At 33.2% G+C, this 14,248-nt stretch overlaps 1 protein-coding gene across 5 annotated transcripts in view; it reads right to left on the reverse strand.

Annotated features, from left to right (window-relative positions):
* Window positions 1-14,248, reverse strand: part of ANKS1B (ankyrin repeat and sterile alpha motif domain containing 1B) — a 1,156,005-nt gene that overhangs the window by 918,968 nt on the left and 222,789 nt on the right. For all 5 annotated transcript variants that reach the window (XM_059936736.1, XM_059936735.1, XM_059936734.1 and 2 more), the window contains exons 7-8: window positions 13,615-13,728; window positions 12,482-12,648 (exon numbers count right to left, since the gene is read on the reverse strand). In XM_059936736.1, the coding sequence (XP_059792719.1) occupies window positions 12,482-12,648; window positions 13,615-13,728 (281 nt within the window). The remainder of the gene's footprint in view (window positions 1-12,481; window positions 12,649-13,614; window positions 13,729-14,248) is intronic.

Below are 14,248 nucleotides of genomic sequence, written 5' to 3' on the forward strand. Positions count from 1 at the left end.
ATATCTGAAAAATAAGTAAAGAAAACAATCCAATTCACAAGAGTATCAAAAACAATACAATACTTAGGTATAAATTTAACCAACGAGGTGAAAGATCTATTAATCTTTATGATTAATTGAAAACTACAACACTTAAAAGAAAATGAAGACACAAACATATGGAAATATATTCTGTGTTCATGGATCAGGAGAATCAATATTGCTAAAAGTTCCATATTATCCCAAAGCCATCTATAGATTCGATGCAATACCTATCAAAATTCCAATGGCATTTTTCACAGAAACAAGAAAAGCAAACCTTAAAAGGTAAGTCATTTTGCCTTGATGACCAATCAAATTTGCATTCATAGGAGCAGAAAAAGAAAGTAAAGGCAAATTAGGGTCAGATCATTGGAATCTGAGATCCATAGATACATGTGGGTAAGAAGAAAATGGGTCTGAGTAGTTGACTCAAAGAAATCAACATTTTAAAAATGTTATAGTGCAGTTCACAAACAGCATAAGAATCACCTAGTGAGTTTTATTGTAAGTAATCCACCTCCAGACATTCTGATTCAGTAGGTCGAGGTGAGAAAGACCTTTTGCTGCAGATGAGAAACACTTTGCTGCAGATGAGAAATCTGAAGATCAGGGTAGTATTTATCTAAGGAGTAGAACTGGGATTCAAACACAAGTCTGTCTGAGTTCAAAGCTCCTATTTTCTACACTAAAATGTTACTCCAAGTTACAAATACATGTTATTGAAGAAATTAATATAATTCCTTAAGGTCGGGACTCAGTAAGTTAGTGAAGCTGATGATAATAACTATGACAATAGAGATTCTTTAAATGTTTAGGAAAATGGCACCTTGATAAGTAAAAGCAAGATTATAGGGCAAAAAGAAAATCTTCGTCAAGGCTAGAATAGATTTATTTCAGCAACATAGAATGGATGATTATAGGAAAAGATATAACATATGTCAATGTTTGTCTCATTTATTTTGGGGGCAAGCTATTTCCACTTTTACTAATATACACTTCTCACTGGTTCATTACCTTCATTCATTTTAGGACCTTTCATTCCCCATCAAATTCATTTTCTTGACTACGTCATTCTTTCTCCAAATTAAGACTTTGTTTCTCATTATTAATGATTTGGTAGTATAGACTGGCAGCTATCAACTAAATGGAACTGTTGTGAAACTGCAAGCAACCAAAACATTTAAACTTTAAAAAGCATAGATGGTAGAAATAAAAATTCTGGCAAAAGCAAGTTTAAATAATACCAGACAATTTTAATATTCTAATCCTGAGATTAAAGCAGGCCACACAGTATCTTTTCCATCTACTGTTACTGACTTTGATTGTATCGTAAAGAAATCTAATTCTTCATCTGTTAGAGGCTGAATTGATTCCAATATTCAGTAGTCATGTCCCAAATGGCCCCATGATAAAATATGTTAGAAGCATGAGCAATTTCAGTAACTTTTTCTTGGTTACTAGTCCAATAATCCATTAGTATTAATTTGCTCTTCAAGGTGAAAAACATTTCCCTGAACACGAAGATAAGTGATTATCGCCACTGACATGTCTCTTTAAGCTCAGGCTCTAGACTGATTTCCTTTGGCATTAGGAAGCAAAATGGGATTCCTTTATAATGGCAGGCTGTCCAAGGCCTTTACTCCAAAAGAGAATCAAGAACTCTCAAATGCGCACCATGAAACAGAATTACAAATCAGGTGCGTTATGGCAAATGAACAAGGTAAATATGACACGCGGCTAAGAGTTGTCAAAAATTAACTTCATCATCATCTGGAGAGTAAGATTAGAACAAAGCTGAATTATTATCAAATTTTCAACAAAATATTACAATTAACTCCTGAGTATAAAGTATAGATTCTTCAGGGAAATCATAATAGGTGAGTTCTTCTGTTAGGAAGATTAAATTCAAGTTAGACATTAAAGAGAGATCAGAGAGAATGAAAATATCAAAACAAAAATTGGCTGATGTTGCATCTGCAGAGTAGATAAAATGATCACTTCACAAACTTCATAAAATTCAAATATATAAAAGTTTAATTAGGAAGGGAGTTTGCTGCCTTTGGATACCTTAACAGAATGCTCTTAGTATTAAGATATTTTAGTGTCAAACACATTTTTAAATGTGCACAAAATAATACTATGCATCAGTTGAGCACATCATAATCAGCAAGAATCATTAACAATTGGGGGAAAACGTAGGGTGTAGGCTTAAGCCCATTTTCTTTATGATTAACTGAAAAAACTGCTTCAAAAATAGGCTCTCTCAACTTATACAGAAAGAATAACAGTGATGAATTCAAAAAATGTTTATCACAAAATTGAAGATTTGAAAATTTAATAATATAATTGAGACATATGTTCCCATATTCTTATAGTAGATTTCCTTTTTATATGTTATCAGGAATCAAACATGGTATTTGCAATGTAAGACTTCTTTGTTATCAGTAAAAGAGATGCATTACTACCTAAGAAAGATATGACTTGACCTAAGATGTTTGTGATTTTATGTTGTGAGGAAGTTTATAATATAGTTTAACTGGGTATTTCACTTCATCTTCAAATCAAATGGTGAGGCATTCATTATTTGAAACATCAACCAACAGAGGAAGTTCTTCTGAGATTAAAAAGACTCCTTGTTAGAGCTCTTCCCATAGGTATACAACTAAATTCAGTTATTAAACAGAATTTTGATGTCCATTGCTTATCATATCAATTTAACAAATGTTTATTAAGCATGTGAGTGAGGAACTATGCTATGGATACACACTCAAACACAGAGATAAATATTTCCCTGTCATCAAAGGGCTTCTAAGCAAGGCCAAAAAAGAAGATTTATGCACCAATACTACACAGCAGACTATGAAATCTGCATAATAGATATATAAATAAAATTAATGATATCTGATCCAAATAGTTGGATCTAAATAGGAGGATCAAAAAAGGTTTTGTGAAGGATGGTTTTCAATAAGTAAAAACAATAGGGAAAAGAATTACACATGGATAAAACATGTGAGCATGAGCAAAGATAAGGAAAGACACACACTTGAGAATAATCTATTTGAAAGACACACACTTGAGAATAATCTATTTTACCAAAACATTAAATTTATCTAAGACATTAATGGAAGAAAGCTGGAAATATATGATGAAGCTAGAACATGGAAGGCCTTGAATGCCAGAGTTAAAATTCTGTATTGAATTTGTATAGTGAGGACCAGTGCTAGCTTTGAGGAGAGTAAAATAATCAGAATGGCACTTAAGGCATATTGATTTGGCAAGAGTATCAAGAATAAATTGGGGCAAGTGAAGAGAGAAAACTAGAAGCAGATAGGATAAGAGGCTCCTGCAATAATTCAACTGAAATTGCAAAATGGTGGGGATGATGAAAAGGTAAGAGCAGTCAATGTGGAAGATACTAATGACAGACAGGCTGACCTAATGGTTAGAATCATGACCTTGTAAGATAGCAAACCTAAGTTCAGATAGCAGCTTTACTTTTTGATAGTTCTATGACCCTGGCCAAGTTATTTTACTCTTAATTTCCACATTGAGAATAATAAAACCTACCTCATGGCACTGTTGTGAGGAATAAAGGAGATAATGACTTTAACATGCTTACCACAATGTCTAGAACTTAGTTAAATCTTAGTACTTAATAAATGCTATTTTCAGAGATCATAGCTTGGCAACTGTTTGTTGATTTTTAGCAGCCACATTTCACTGTTGGTTCACATTGCAATTGTGGTCATTTAAACACCCAGAACTTTTTGCATGAACTATTCCCCCAAATTAAACCTCTCCCATCTTATACCACTAAATTTTTAGGAATCTAATTGGGGATTTTATATTAATTCCCATTGAATTCTGTGTTTTTACTTTGAGCCAAGAATCTGTTTATTGAGATAATTTTTCATGTAAGATCAATTATTTGCCATGTTTGCTATTCCTCCCTAACATGTGCAGACCTGACTATAATAGATGATTGGTTTTTTCAAAGTAAAATACTGACTATGACTAATCCAAGAACTGAATATTTGTTTAGCATTTCACTAGAGAAATCCCCTCTATGTTGACACTGAGAGATTATTAGAAAGTCTAGACAAAGCTGGACAAAGTCTATGAAACATAAAAATCAAGATGGCATGTTTTTAACAACACAAAAGAAAATAGCTCTTTTTCTGTGACCGACAGAAAACCATATTAAACTTTTTTTTTTTTAGTAATGAGTAAACTAAGGCTTGAAAAGATCAAGTATCTTCCAAAGGTCACTCTGCTAGTAAGTGGCGGAACAAGAATGCAAACCCAGGTTTATGCTATTAACTGCTAGACTAAGTTACCTCCCTAAAAAAGACGGTTGAAACTCCATGCTGATGGAAAAACACTTGTCCTTGTACTCTGAAATTCACCTCCAAATAATTAAACATGTTTTTCGATGATGATGGTTTATTTACAAGAAGATGTGCACTCACTAGCAGTGTCTGCCTTCTTATGTATTTATTCATTCAATGAACTTTCACTGAGAGACCACTACATTTGAGGCATTGTGCTAGGCAGGATGTGATTACAGAGGTCAATCAAATACAGATCATGCCATCAAGGAGTCTATAAGAAGTAATATTTAAAAATGTATAAACTTACAAGACAAAATAGAACAAAGAGATGTGACATGAAAGGTAAAAGAAATTGTGTCTGAAATTCAGAAGAATGTCTCTTTTATACTAGTAGCCATTTATCTAAAGGATCTTCTTAGAGTCACTATAGGTACAAATTTTCTTCCTAGGGTAAAAATAGAGACAAAAATCTTACCATTCTGATTCTGGATTTTTCCTTGCGTGTACATATAGTACATATATATGGTTAATGGTATCAGTTTCAAAATACAAATATAGGTCAACAGAATCTATGCATTCCCTAAATCCTGGAGAATCTGTTAGGACAAACCAAACCTGGGCTTAATACACAGCAGCCTTGAGTCATCACTTCCAAAAAATTTGTTCAACTATGTAAGACATGAATTATTAAAGTTACAAATACCCTTCTGAATATTATATTCCCAATAAAATAATAGTTACCACTGCTTAAGATTTAGCTCCACTATTTAAAAAATTCATATATGCTACAGAATCACTTACAATCTTGTAAGAACACTCTATATAGAAAATTCATTTCCCAAAGTACTCTGACAGGAACTGGATGAGATAGCCACTAAAGTCTCTCACAATTCTGAAATTTCTGCATTCCTGATATTAAGCTCTAGAATTGTGTTAAAATATGTTTGAAAGTTAACTTTGTATCAGAAACACCATTTGAATTTTAGGCAGCCTAATTTGAGTCTACTTTAAGACTTGAAAATTTTGGCACCAAATTAACTATATTTTCCTATAGACACCCCTCCCCACCACGAGAGTGCTCTCATGCAATTTATAGAAGCTTGGCATAAAAACTGAGAAGTTGAACCTGAAATCTTAAAATGCTAAATATCTCATACTTCAGAAAGCTTACACATAATTAAGGACTTTACATTGAACTGAAAGTGAAATAACATAAAAGAGATAAGTGAGAAGAGTTAAATAGCTCAAAACTTGCCAACACAACCCCCTTCAAACAATAACACTTAGATGCTGCTTGTGTCTAGGTTTGCCCTCAGAAGAAAAATAATGCATTTCATCCCTGATGCTTCTTATTTATCTCTTAGAGACATAGGCTGATGAGCCAATAATGCCTTTTAAATTTTATATCTTAAAACAATGTTTTCCTGAAACCTAAATTCTGAAATTTGCTCTAATGATCTTATGAATGCTATCATCAAATTTCTCTAAGGCATGGTGTGTTCACATTTAAGAGTTGTGTATGTTGTTTACAAACATGGAGGGAAAGCTGCAAATATGACTTGGAAAAACAAATGAAGAGAATAGAAAATTTTTTTCAGATAATTTTATATTCTCTCAAAAACCTAAATTTCAGGGGTTGATAAAGAATGTGAAGATATTTATATTTCTTCAAAATTTACATTCTAGATTATATAATGTCTTAATTCAACTTAGAAAATGATTCCATATGCATATTATAAAAGAATTTAAAACAGACTGACTTTTGAATTAAAATTTATGCAAAATAAAATGTAATTTTAACTTGAGATGCCCTTCACATTAAATGTAAAACCTTCTATCAAATAGATACAATCATAATAAGAATTTAATTTCTAATTCACTTATTTTAGTAAAATTATTCAAACTACCACCTTAAGGCTAATATTTTAATAAAACCAAAACCTCCAATTCAAAAATAAAAGCTCTTACATAAGACGGCTGAATTTGTATTTTAAATTACTGAATTAGAGCGCCCTCTATCGGAAGAAAAAAGCAATAAAAGCTAAACTGAGGAAGAATAGTTAAAATACCCACAAAATTCAAGCCAAATAATTAATATGAAAAATACATTTATTAATAACATAAATGCTACAAACCATATTTTCCTTACATTTTGATTTCTTTTAAATATTTGAATTATTTTTCATATTACAATGAATAAGTTGAATGTTTCATATAATCTAAAATTAAATTTTAAATGAACCCAAATGCCCATCCTCAGCCAATAATGTGCATAATAAACAAAACTGTTTTCCACATTTAATATTGCATTATAATATAGAAATAATTGTAATTTAGGACTATGGCTGGACTATACTTTGAATTTTCCTTAATGATAAACTAAAAACCTCCCTAATTCAAGAGAGCTCTTACACTGGAGAGTATGGGAATTAGGCTGGGCACCAGAAGATCTATCAGATTTATTTAGATCTAAAATTCTATAATCCTGTGGTGTTATGAAGACCTCAGTTCAGACGCATCATCTGAGGCCTGAATTACCTCAGTAAGGTCCCAGCAGATTTTTGGTCCTCTAGGCCAATAATGTGCATGTTAGAATAAGCTTTTTAAAAGAACAATGCTCAAAGAATCAACACTGTGAAAATGACTATACTACCCAAATCAATCTACAGATTCAAAGCAATCCCTATCAAACTACGAATGACATTTTTCACAGAACTCAAACAAAAAAAGCCATAATTTGTATGGAAACACAAAAGACCCCGAATAGTGAAAGCAATCTTGGGAAAGGGAAACGGAGCTGGAGGAATCAGGCTCCTGGACTTCAGACTATACTACAAAGCTACAGTAATCAAGACAGTATGGTACTGGCCCAAAAACAGAAATATAGATCAATGGAACAGGATAGAAAGCCCAGAGATAAACCCACGCACCTATGGTCACCTTATTTTTGATAAAGGAGGCAAGAATATACAATGGAGAAAAGACAGCCTCTTCAATAAGTGGTGCTGGGAAAACTGGACAGCTACATGTAAAAGAATGAAATTAGAACACTCCCTAACACCATACACAAAAATAAACTCAAAATGGATTAAAGACCTAACTGTAAGGTCAGACACTATAAAACTCTTAGAGGAAAACATAGGCAGAATGGACATATATACACTACCAAATGTAAAATAGATAGCTAGTGGGAAGCAGCCGCATAGCACAGGGAGATCAGCTTGGTGCTTTGTGACCACCTAGAGGGGTGGGATAGGGAGGGTGGGAGGGAGGGAGATGCAAGAGGGAAGAGGTATGGGGACATATGTATATATATAACTGATTCACTTTGTTATAAAGCAGAAACTAACACATCATGGTAAAGCAATTATACTCCAATAAAGATGTTAAAAAAAAAACAAAAAAAAACATAGGCAGAACACTCTATGACATAAATTACAGCAAGATCCTTTTTGACCCACCTCCTAGATAAATGGAAATTAAAAAAAAATAAACAGATGGGACCTAATGAAACTTAAAAGCTTTTGCACAGCAAAGGAAACCATAAATAAGACGAAAAGACAACCCTCAGAATGGCAGAAAATATTTACAAACCAAGCAACTGACAAAGTATTAATCTCCAAAATATACAAGCAGCTCATGCAGCTCAGTATCAAAAAAACAAACAACCCAATCCAAAAAATGGGCAGAAGATCTAAATAGACATTTCTCCAAAGAAGATATACAGATTGCCAAGAAACACAGGAAAGAATGCTCAACATCACTAATCATTAGAGAAATGCAAATCAAAACTACAATGAGGTATCACCTCACATCAGTCAGAATGGCCATCATCAAAAAATCTACAAATAATAAATGCTGGAGAGAGTGTGAAGAAAAGGGAACCCTCTTGCACTGTTGGTAGGAATGTAAATTGATACGGCCACTATGGAGAACAGTATAGAGGTTCCTTAAAAAACTAAAAATAGAACTATCATATGACCCAGCAATCCCACTACTGGGCATATACCCTGAAAAAACCATAATTCAAAGGGTCATGTACCACAATATTCACTGCAGCACTATTTACAATAGCCAGGACATGGAAGCAACCTAAGTGTCCATCGACAGATGAATGGATAAAGATGTGGCACATATATACAATGGAATATTACTCAGCCATAAAAAGAAACGAAATTGAGTTATTTGTAGTGAGATGGATGGACCTAGAGTCTGTCATACAGAGTGAAGTAAGTCAGAAAGAGAAAAACAAATACCGTATGCTAACACATATATATGGAATCGAAAAAAAAAAAATAAGGTTCTGAAGAACATAGGGGCAGGACAGGAGTAAAGACACAGACGTAGAGAATTCACTTGAGGACATGGGGGGGGAAGGGTAAGCTGGGACGAAGTGAGAGAGTGGCATGGACATATATACACTGTCAAATGTAAAATAGATAGCTAGTGGGAAGCAGCCGCATAGCACAGGGAGACCAGCTCGGTGCTTTGTGACCACCTAGAGGGGTGGGATAGGGAGGGTGGGAGGGAGACGCAAGAGGGAGGGGATATGGGGATATATGTATATGTATAGCTGATTCACTTTGTTATACAGCAGAAACTGACACAACAATGTAAAGCAATTATACTCCAATAAAGATGCTAAAAAAAAAAAAGAACAGTGCTCAGAGTCAGCCAATACTATTCTGATTTAGTTGGTCTGCCATGATACCTGAGGGTGTCAGTATTTTCTGAAGCCTTCCCAGATAAGTCTAATGTATGACCATTGCTGAGATTCACTGTTTGAGTCCCTCTGCAGAACATCTGACATATAGTTACCACTTTTATCTTTTAAAAATGTCACCTTCATGAAAGAACCCCCATACTCAAAAGTTATTCTCCTCAGCATCAATATTAAACTTCTGAATAGCTCCCCAAATCTAATTATTTGTCCCTGTTCTCTAAGTAAATAGTTGAGTGGTAAGGGGTATGGCTCCAAGCCCCAGACTGCCTTTGTTCAGATCCTGGCCCTGGTACTTACCGTGTAAACTTGGGAAAGTCATACAAGTTCTCTGTGCCTCCGTTTTCTTATCTGTAAAATGGGAGGAATAATACTACCTATATCATAGGGTTAGTGTGAGGATTAAATCAGTTAATATAAATAAAGTGTTCTGTCAGTGTTAAATATTATCGTTACTTATCCAGCTTTACTCCCCACTATTCAAAACAAATTCTTATGGTAAATCATCCTCATGTTAAATGCTAGGCCTCACCTCTGTGCTTTTACACATCCTATTTCTGCAGGCTAGAATCCTCTCCCATTCATTCATTCATTCATTCCAATAAAAGTGCAAAGAATGTCTCCCCTTCCTCCAGATCCCAGTTTAATTTCTCCCTACCTCCATGAAGACTTCAATGAATACCTATAAATCACTAACCTCTCCCTTTAAAAAAACATTCCTTTGGCCACAGGGTAGTTTATTATAAGAAATGTAGCTGGGAAGTAATGACATTGGCTCTGAGTTTGAATCCTAGATCTGCCAATTGCCAGCTGAGTCATTTTCCAAATCTGTAACTCCATTGTTAGGATTACTGTGTGGATTAGGTGGCATAAATCATATAAAGCATTAGAACAGCAAATAGCAAGCACCTAATAAATGTCAGCTCTTATAATATATATTTGTTGTTTATATGTTAGTCTTGTCTGCACACTGCGATTGAAGGCTTCTTGGGGTAGAAATTTTGAACTCCCTGAAGTCAGAAACTGCATCTCATTATTGCTATTATAAATTCTATAGCTCACAACGTGGTAATGACCATCTATATCAGGTGATCTGTAAGTACTCAATTAAATTTTTTGCATAACTTGAGAGTATAATTCATTTTAAAAACTTGGAAAAACACTTTTGATAAATGGAAACAGATATTCAACAAAACAAGAATGAACCCAAATAAAACACAGGCTGTAGAGAAGGTTCTAAGAAATTGCATTGCTTTTTAAACATTCAATAACAAGTTTTTATCGGATTCAACTTCTGAAAGGCCACTTCCAATAAAGCCTTTTATGTGTCTAAAATTCTTTAGATTTTTCTCATTTCCTAAAAAATAAATACCAAAATTCTCACCCTGACATTCAAAATCATCCATGGACTGACCTTGACCTATCTTCTAATCTTATCTCCCATTGTCCCCCTTTATAAACTTTATTATTCCAGATAAATAGAACTGCTTGCTCTTACTCATATGTACCCTCTGCTTTTCTGCCTCATGTAACCTTTAATACTTTGTATGACAATATTTTCAAAGAACTCAATATAAAGTTTGTCACAGGAACAAACAGTGATTGCTTGTATGGAAGTACAACCTTGAATTTTGAACTTAACTTCAACTTATGAGCATTCATTTCTCCCTTACTACTATCACAATAACACTCTTTGACTTACAAAAAATATTGGCCATCATTTCCCCAAATTATGTCACCCTCTCAATGACAAAAGCCCCTGCCATCACCACCCAAAAGCTGTAAGTTTGAATTACGTTCTCCAAGCAGATCATGTAGAGCCCAAAGTGCACAAGATACCAATTGAATAAAAGACAAAAAATTAGATCTTCTATTTTACACTTATTCTTTATCCTCTTCATTTGAATTTCTCTTGTAGTATATGCCCCATAATTTATAGCATATATTCTTAGAATAAGTGTGTGTATGTATGTGTACATATATATATATAAAATTATAAATACATTTGGGATGTTTGCTCAAAATTTGTTTACTACTGGTACCTACAACAAGAAAAGTTTAGAAACCACTGGTCTAGAAAATTAGGGCTTTCAGAAAATCTGTGGGTTAAGAAGTAGAGGGCCCGAAGCAGCCACTTAGTGGACCTGAACACCATGTACTGTTTATGTAGGATAAATACGTTTTAATTTCTAACCAACTTTCAAGGAAATGTTGAAATGTAACTGGTTTGTAATTGGAGTTAGCATAGACCTGTTTTAGATTTATTTAAAACAAGGAGTTTTGTCCTAACATTAAAATTACTACAGTAAATATTTCATCAATATAAAAATTTCATTTGGTAAAACCTACAAGTATTTACTTCAGTATATATATAATTAATCAAAATTATTCAAAAGAGCTTTTATTGGAGCCAATAATATGATGTTTTCAAAAGACAGGGCAGCAAAGGAAAAAAAGAAAAAACAGGCCTAGAAGGTAAGACTGGCCATGGACCTAGACAAGCAAATACTATCCTGGGAAACTGTCACTGTTCACATTAAGTAACTAAATGAAGTAAATGTTCTCATAACAGTCACTATACTTAGCAATTTTTTTTTTAGCTTTCATAAATAAAATGACATACTTAACACAATCCACTCTATTATGGGCTTTTGAAGAAAGTGTAATATTTCTATAACAAAATAAGTTCTAAAAGTGAGAAAAGGTTTCATATCATAATAATGCATTTCCTTTAATACCAGTGCATCCTATAAATCCTTCCTCTATAGGATAAAAGACAGGTAAACAAATCTTGACTTTAATCTGATTGATTCTCTATAGTTTTTCTTGCTATTGTGTTAACATAAAAATCCAAATAAGCAAGAATCTCTAACACATGATTTAAATTCTGAGCTTATAGGTTGCATGCAAATCCATTTGGATTTGCATAAGATTATAGAAATATGCAGGTCAAACTTTCCACAACGTCTCTCACCTATTATGACTTACAGAGTGGCTGGGGAAGTATATACGCATGGCTCAGCTTTGTCTTTCTTCTTCAAGATGGGGTTAGACTCAGATCATAGAGAAAACAGGGAAAAAAGACAAAAGGAAGGTTTTCTTTTTTCTTTGGAAACCAATATCATTATGCCCAATAAAACTAAAAGAACATAAAGAAACTATGAATTCATGTGTTAAGAGGGTCTAACAGTGAGATCATCAAAATCCATAAGCGATTTATCAAAGCATTTCTTCCCTACACATGCAGTGAGAATGAAACACCAATGAATATCAGGGCAAGAGCAACAGGAAGCTTGACATTTGACACTGGATAAATCTGAAGATAGGATAACGCATAAATCCTATGCCTCTCAGGTACACAACAAACTGGCAAAGACAGACGCATTGTCTTCTTTCCCCCCTTACTTACGACACTCTGGCTTCCATTTTTCCCAAGTTCTTCCTCTGAAATCTTGCTCAAATTATCTAAGTAGTGGTCTGATATTGTGTGGCACAAATCTTCAAAAGAATAATCCTTTTCTTGACAGAGCTTTATTTCATCCAAGAGTTTCGATAATTCTCCAGTCACAGTTTCACCTGTAAGAAGACAGTAAATTTTTCAAAAGTTTCAAGAAAGAATACTGCTAAAACTTGATGTTAAACAATAAAAATATAACTAGTATGGTGCTAGAACTCAAAATATGGCAAACAAGATTAAGTTGTCAGAAAATTTGTTTTACTGAAAGCAAGCTCTAAATCATAACTAGTACAATAATGTTAAAAGACAAAGAGAAATTCCAGTTTTGCCTATTTTTATTCTTTCTCAAAATGGAAATAAGTATTGAAGGTTTACATATATGTAATACATAAAAGCATCTGGAATTACAATTCCTAAGGCTTCATTTACTATAGCATTTAATCTTCAATAGTCTTTTATGGGCATTATACTTCACTGACAGAATTCATTCAACAGTTCATTAACAAATTTGAAATGGTGCTGGGAGCCTACTTCCTAGGTTCAATAAAAAGAAATAGAACGTATTTAAACAAATAATTATGTAAGTAATTAATAAATTATGATATAAAGGGACAACAGAAGGAACAGATATATAATCTGCATCAACTGTCAACATGACAATTTTGTAGGCTGCATGCAAATATTCATTTTTTTCTAATTATTCTCAGAAAGGAACTTCATCCCAATAATTCATTCTGAAAAAAACCTAGCAGTTACAATCCAGATATAAATATTTTTATTCTACATTAAAAACATACCTTAGGAAAAAAAAGTCAACTGTGAAATACCCACTCCATGTAAACTTCATGACAGCAGGGATTGCTATATCCTTTGATCACCACTGTATCTCAGGACCAAGAATAGTGCCTGACAAATAGTAGGAACTCAATAAATGTTGACCGAATAAATGGATAAAATATAGAGTATAACTTATTAGACCTGACATTTTCACAAGTATGAGCCTTTTTGTACATATAGGACAAACATAACAGTTTAGTACATAACAGACTAGTATCATTTCAAGGGTTTTACAATTAGCTACTCACTTTTGGTCTTCTGGGAAGGAGACTCAACAGGAGATGATATATGTGTTTCTTGTGTTGTATCTTCCTGTATGTGTGCTTCAAGGACTGTTGATCTTCCCACGTCTTCTAAATATTCTGTGTATATAAGTTTTTGAAATTACATACTTGAATTCATTTATTTTAAAAACTTTAACTTTGTTTTACTTTTGATGGTCATTTTTTCATTTATTTCTTTATATCCTAAGTTTTTAAAGAACTTCAAAAAACCAAACAAACTGAAAGAACTTCATGATGAGCTATTAATTTAAAGCTTTTTAATTAAAACAGAAAAGATATTTTAGAAGAGACTCACGAATACTTTTTCTGAAAACTAAATTTTTGTCACAACCTTTCCTTAACATCCTCAGTTTCCGTAAATATATCCTACTTGAAGGTATAAAACTCTCTGAATGATGCTTTGAATAGACTTCATCCCTAAACAGGGATATCAAATTCAGATGGATATAATGATCAGTCAGGTAACATACATGAATGAAGTGGGATAAGTTTAATTTATGATGGTGTTGTAATCTTGTAAGATAAGCACAATTGCATATTGAACTTTAGTTCAATAAAGAAATAATGTTCTTTCCCATTCTTTTTTTTTTATTGACAT

The sequence above is a fragment of the Balaenoptera ricei genome, chromosome 10 (genome assembly GCF_028023285.1).
Source record: "Balaenoptera ricei isolate mBalRic1 chromosome 10, mBalRic1.hap2, whole genome shotgun sequence".
NCBI classification, from domain to species: Eukaryota; Metazoa; Chordata; class Mammalia; order Artiodactyla; family Balaenopteridae; genus Balaenoptera; species Balaenoptera ricei.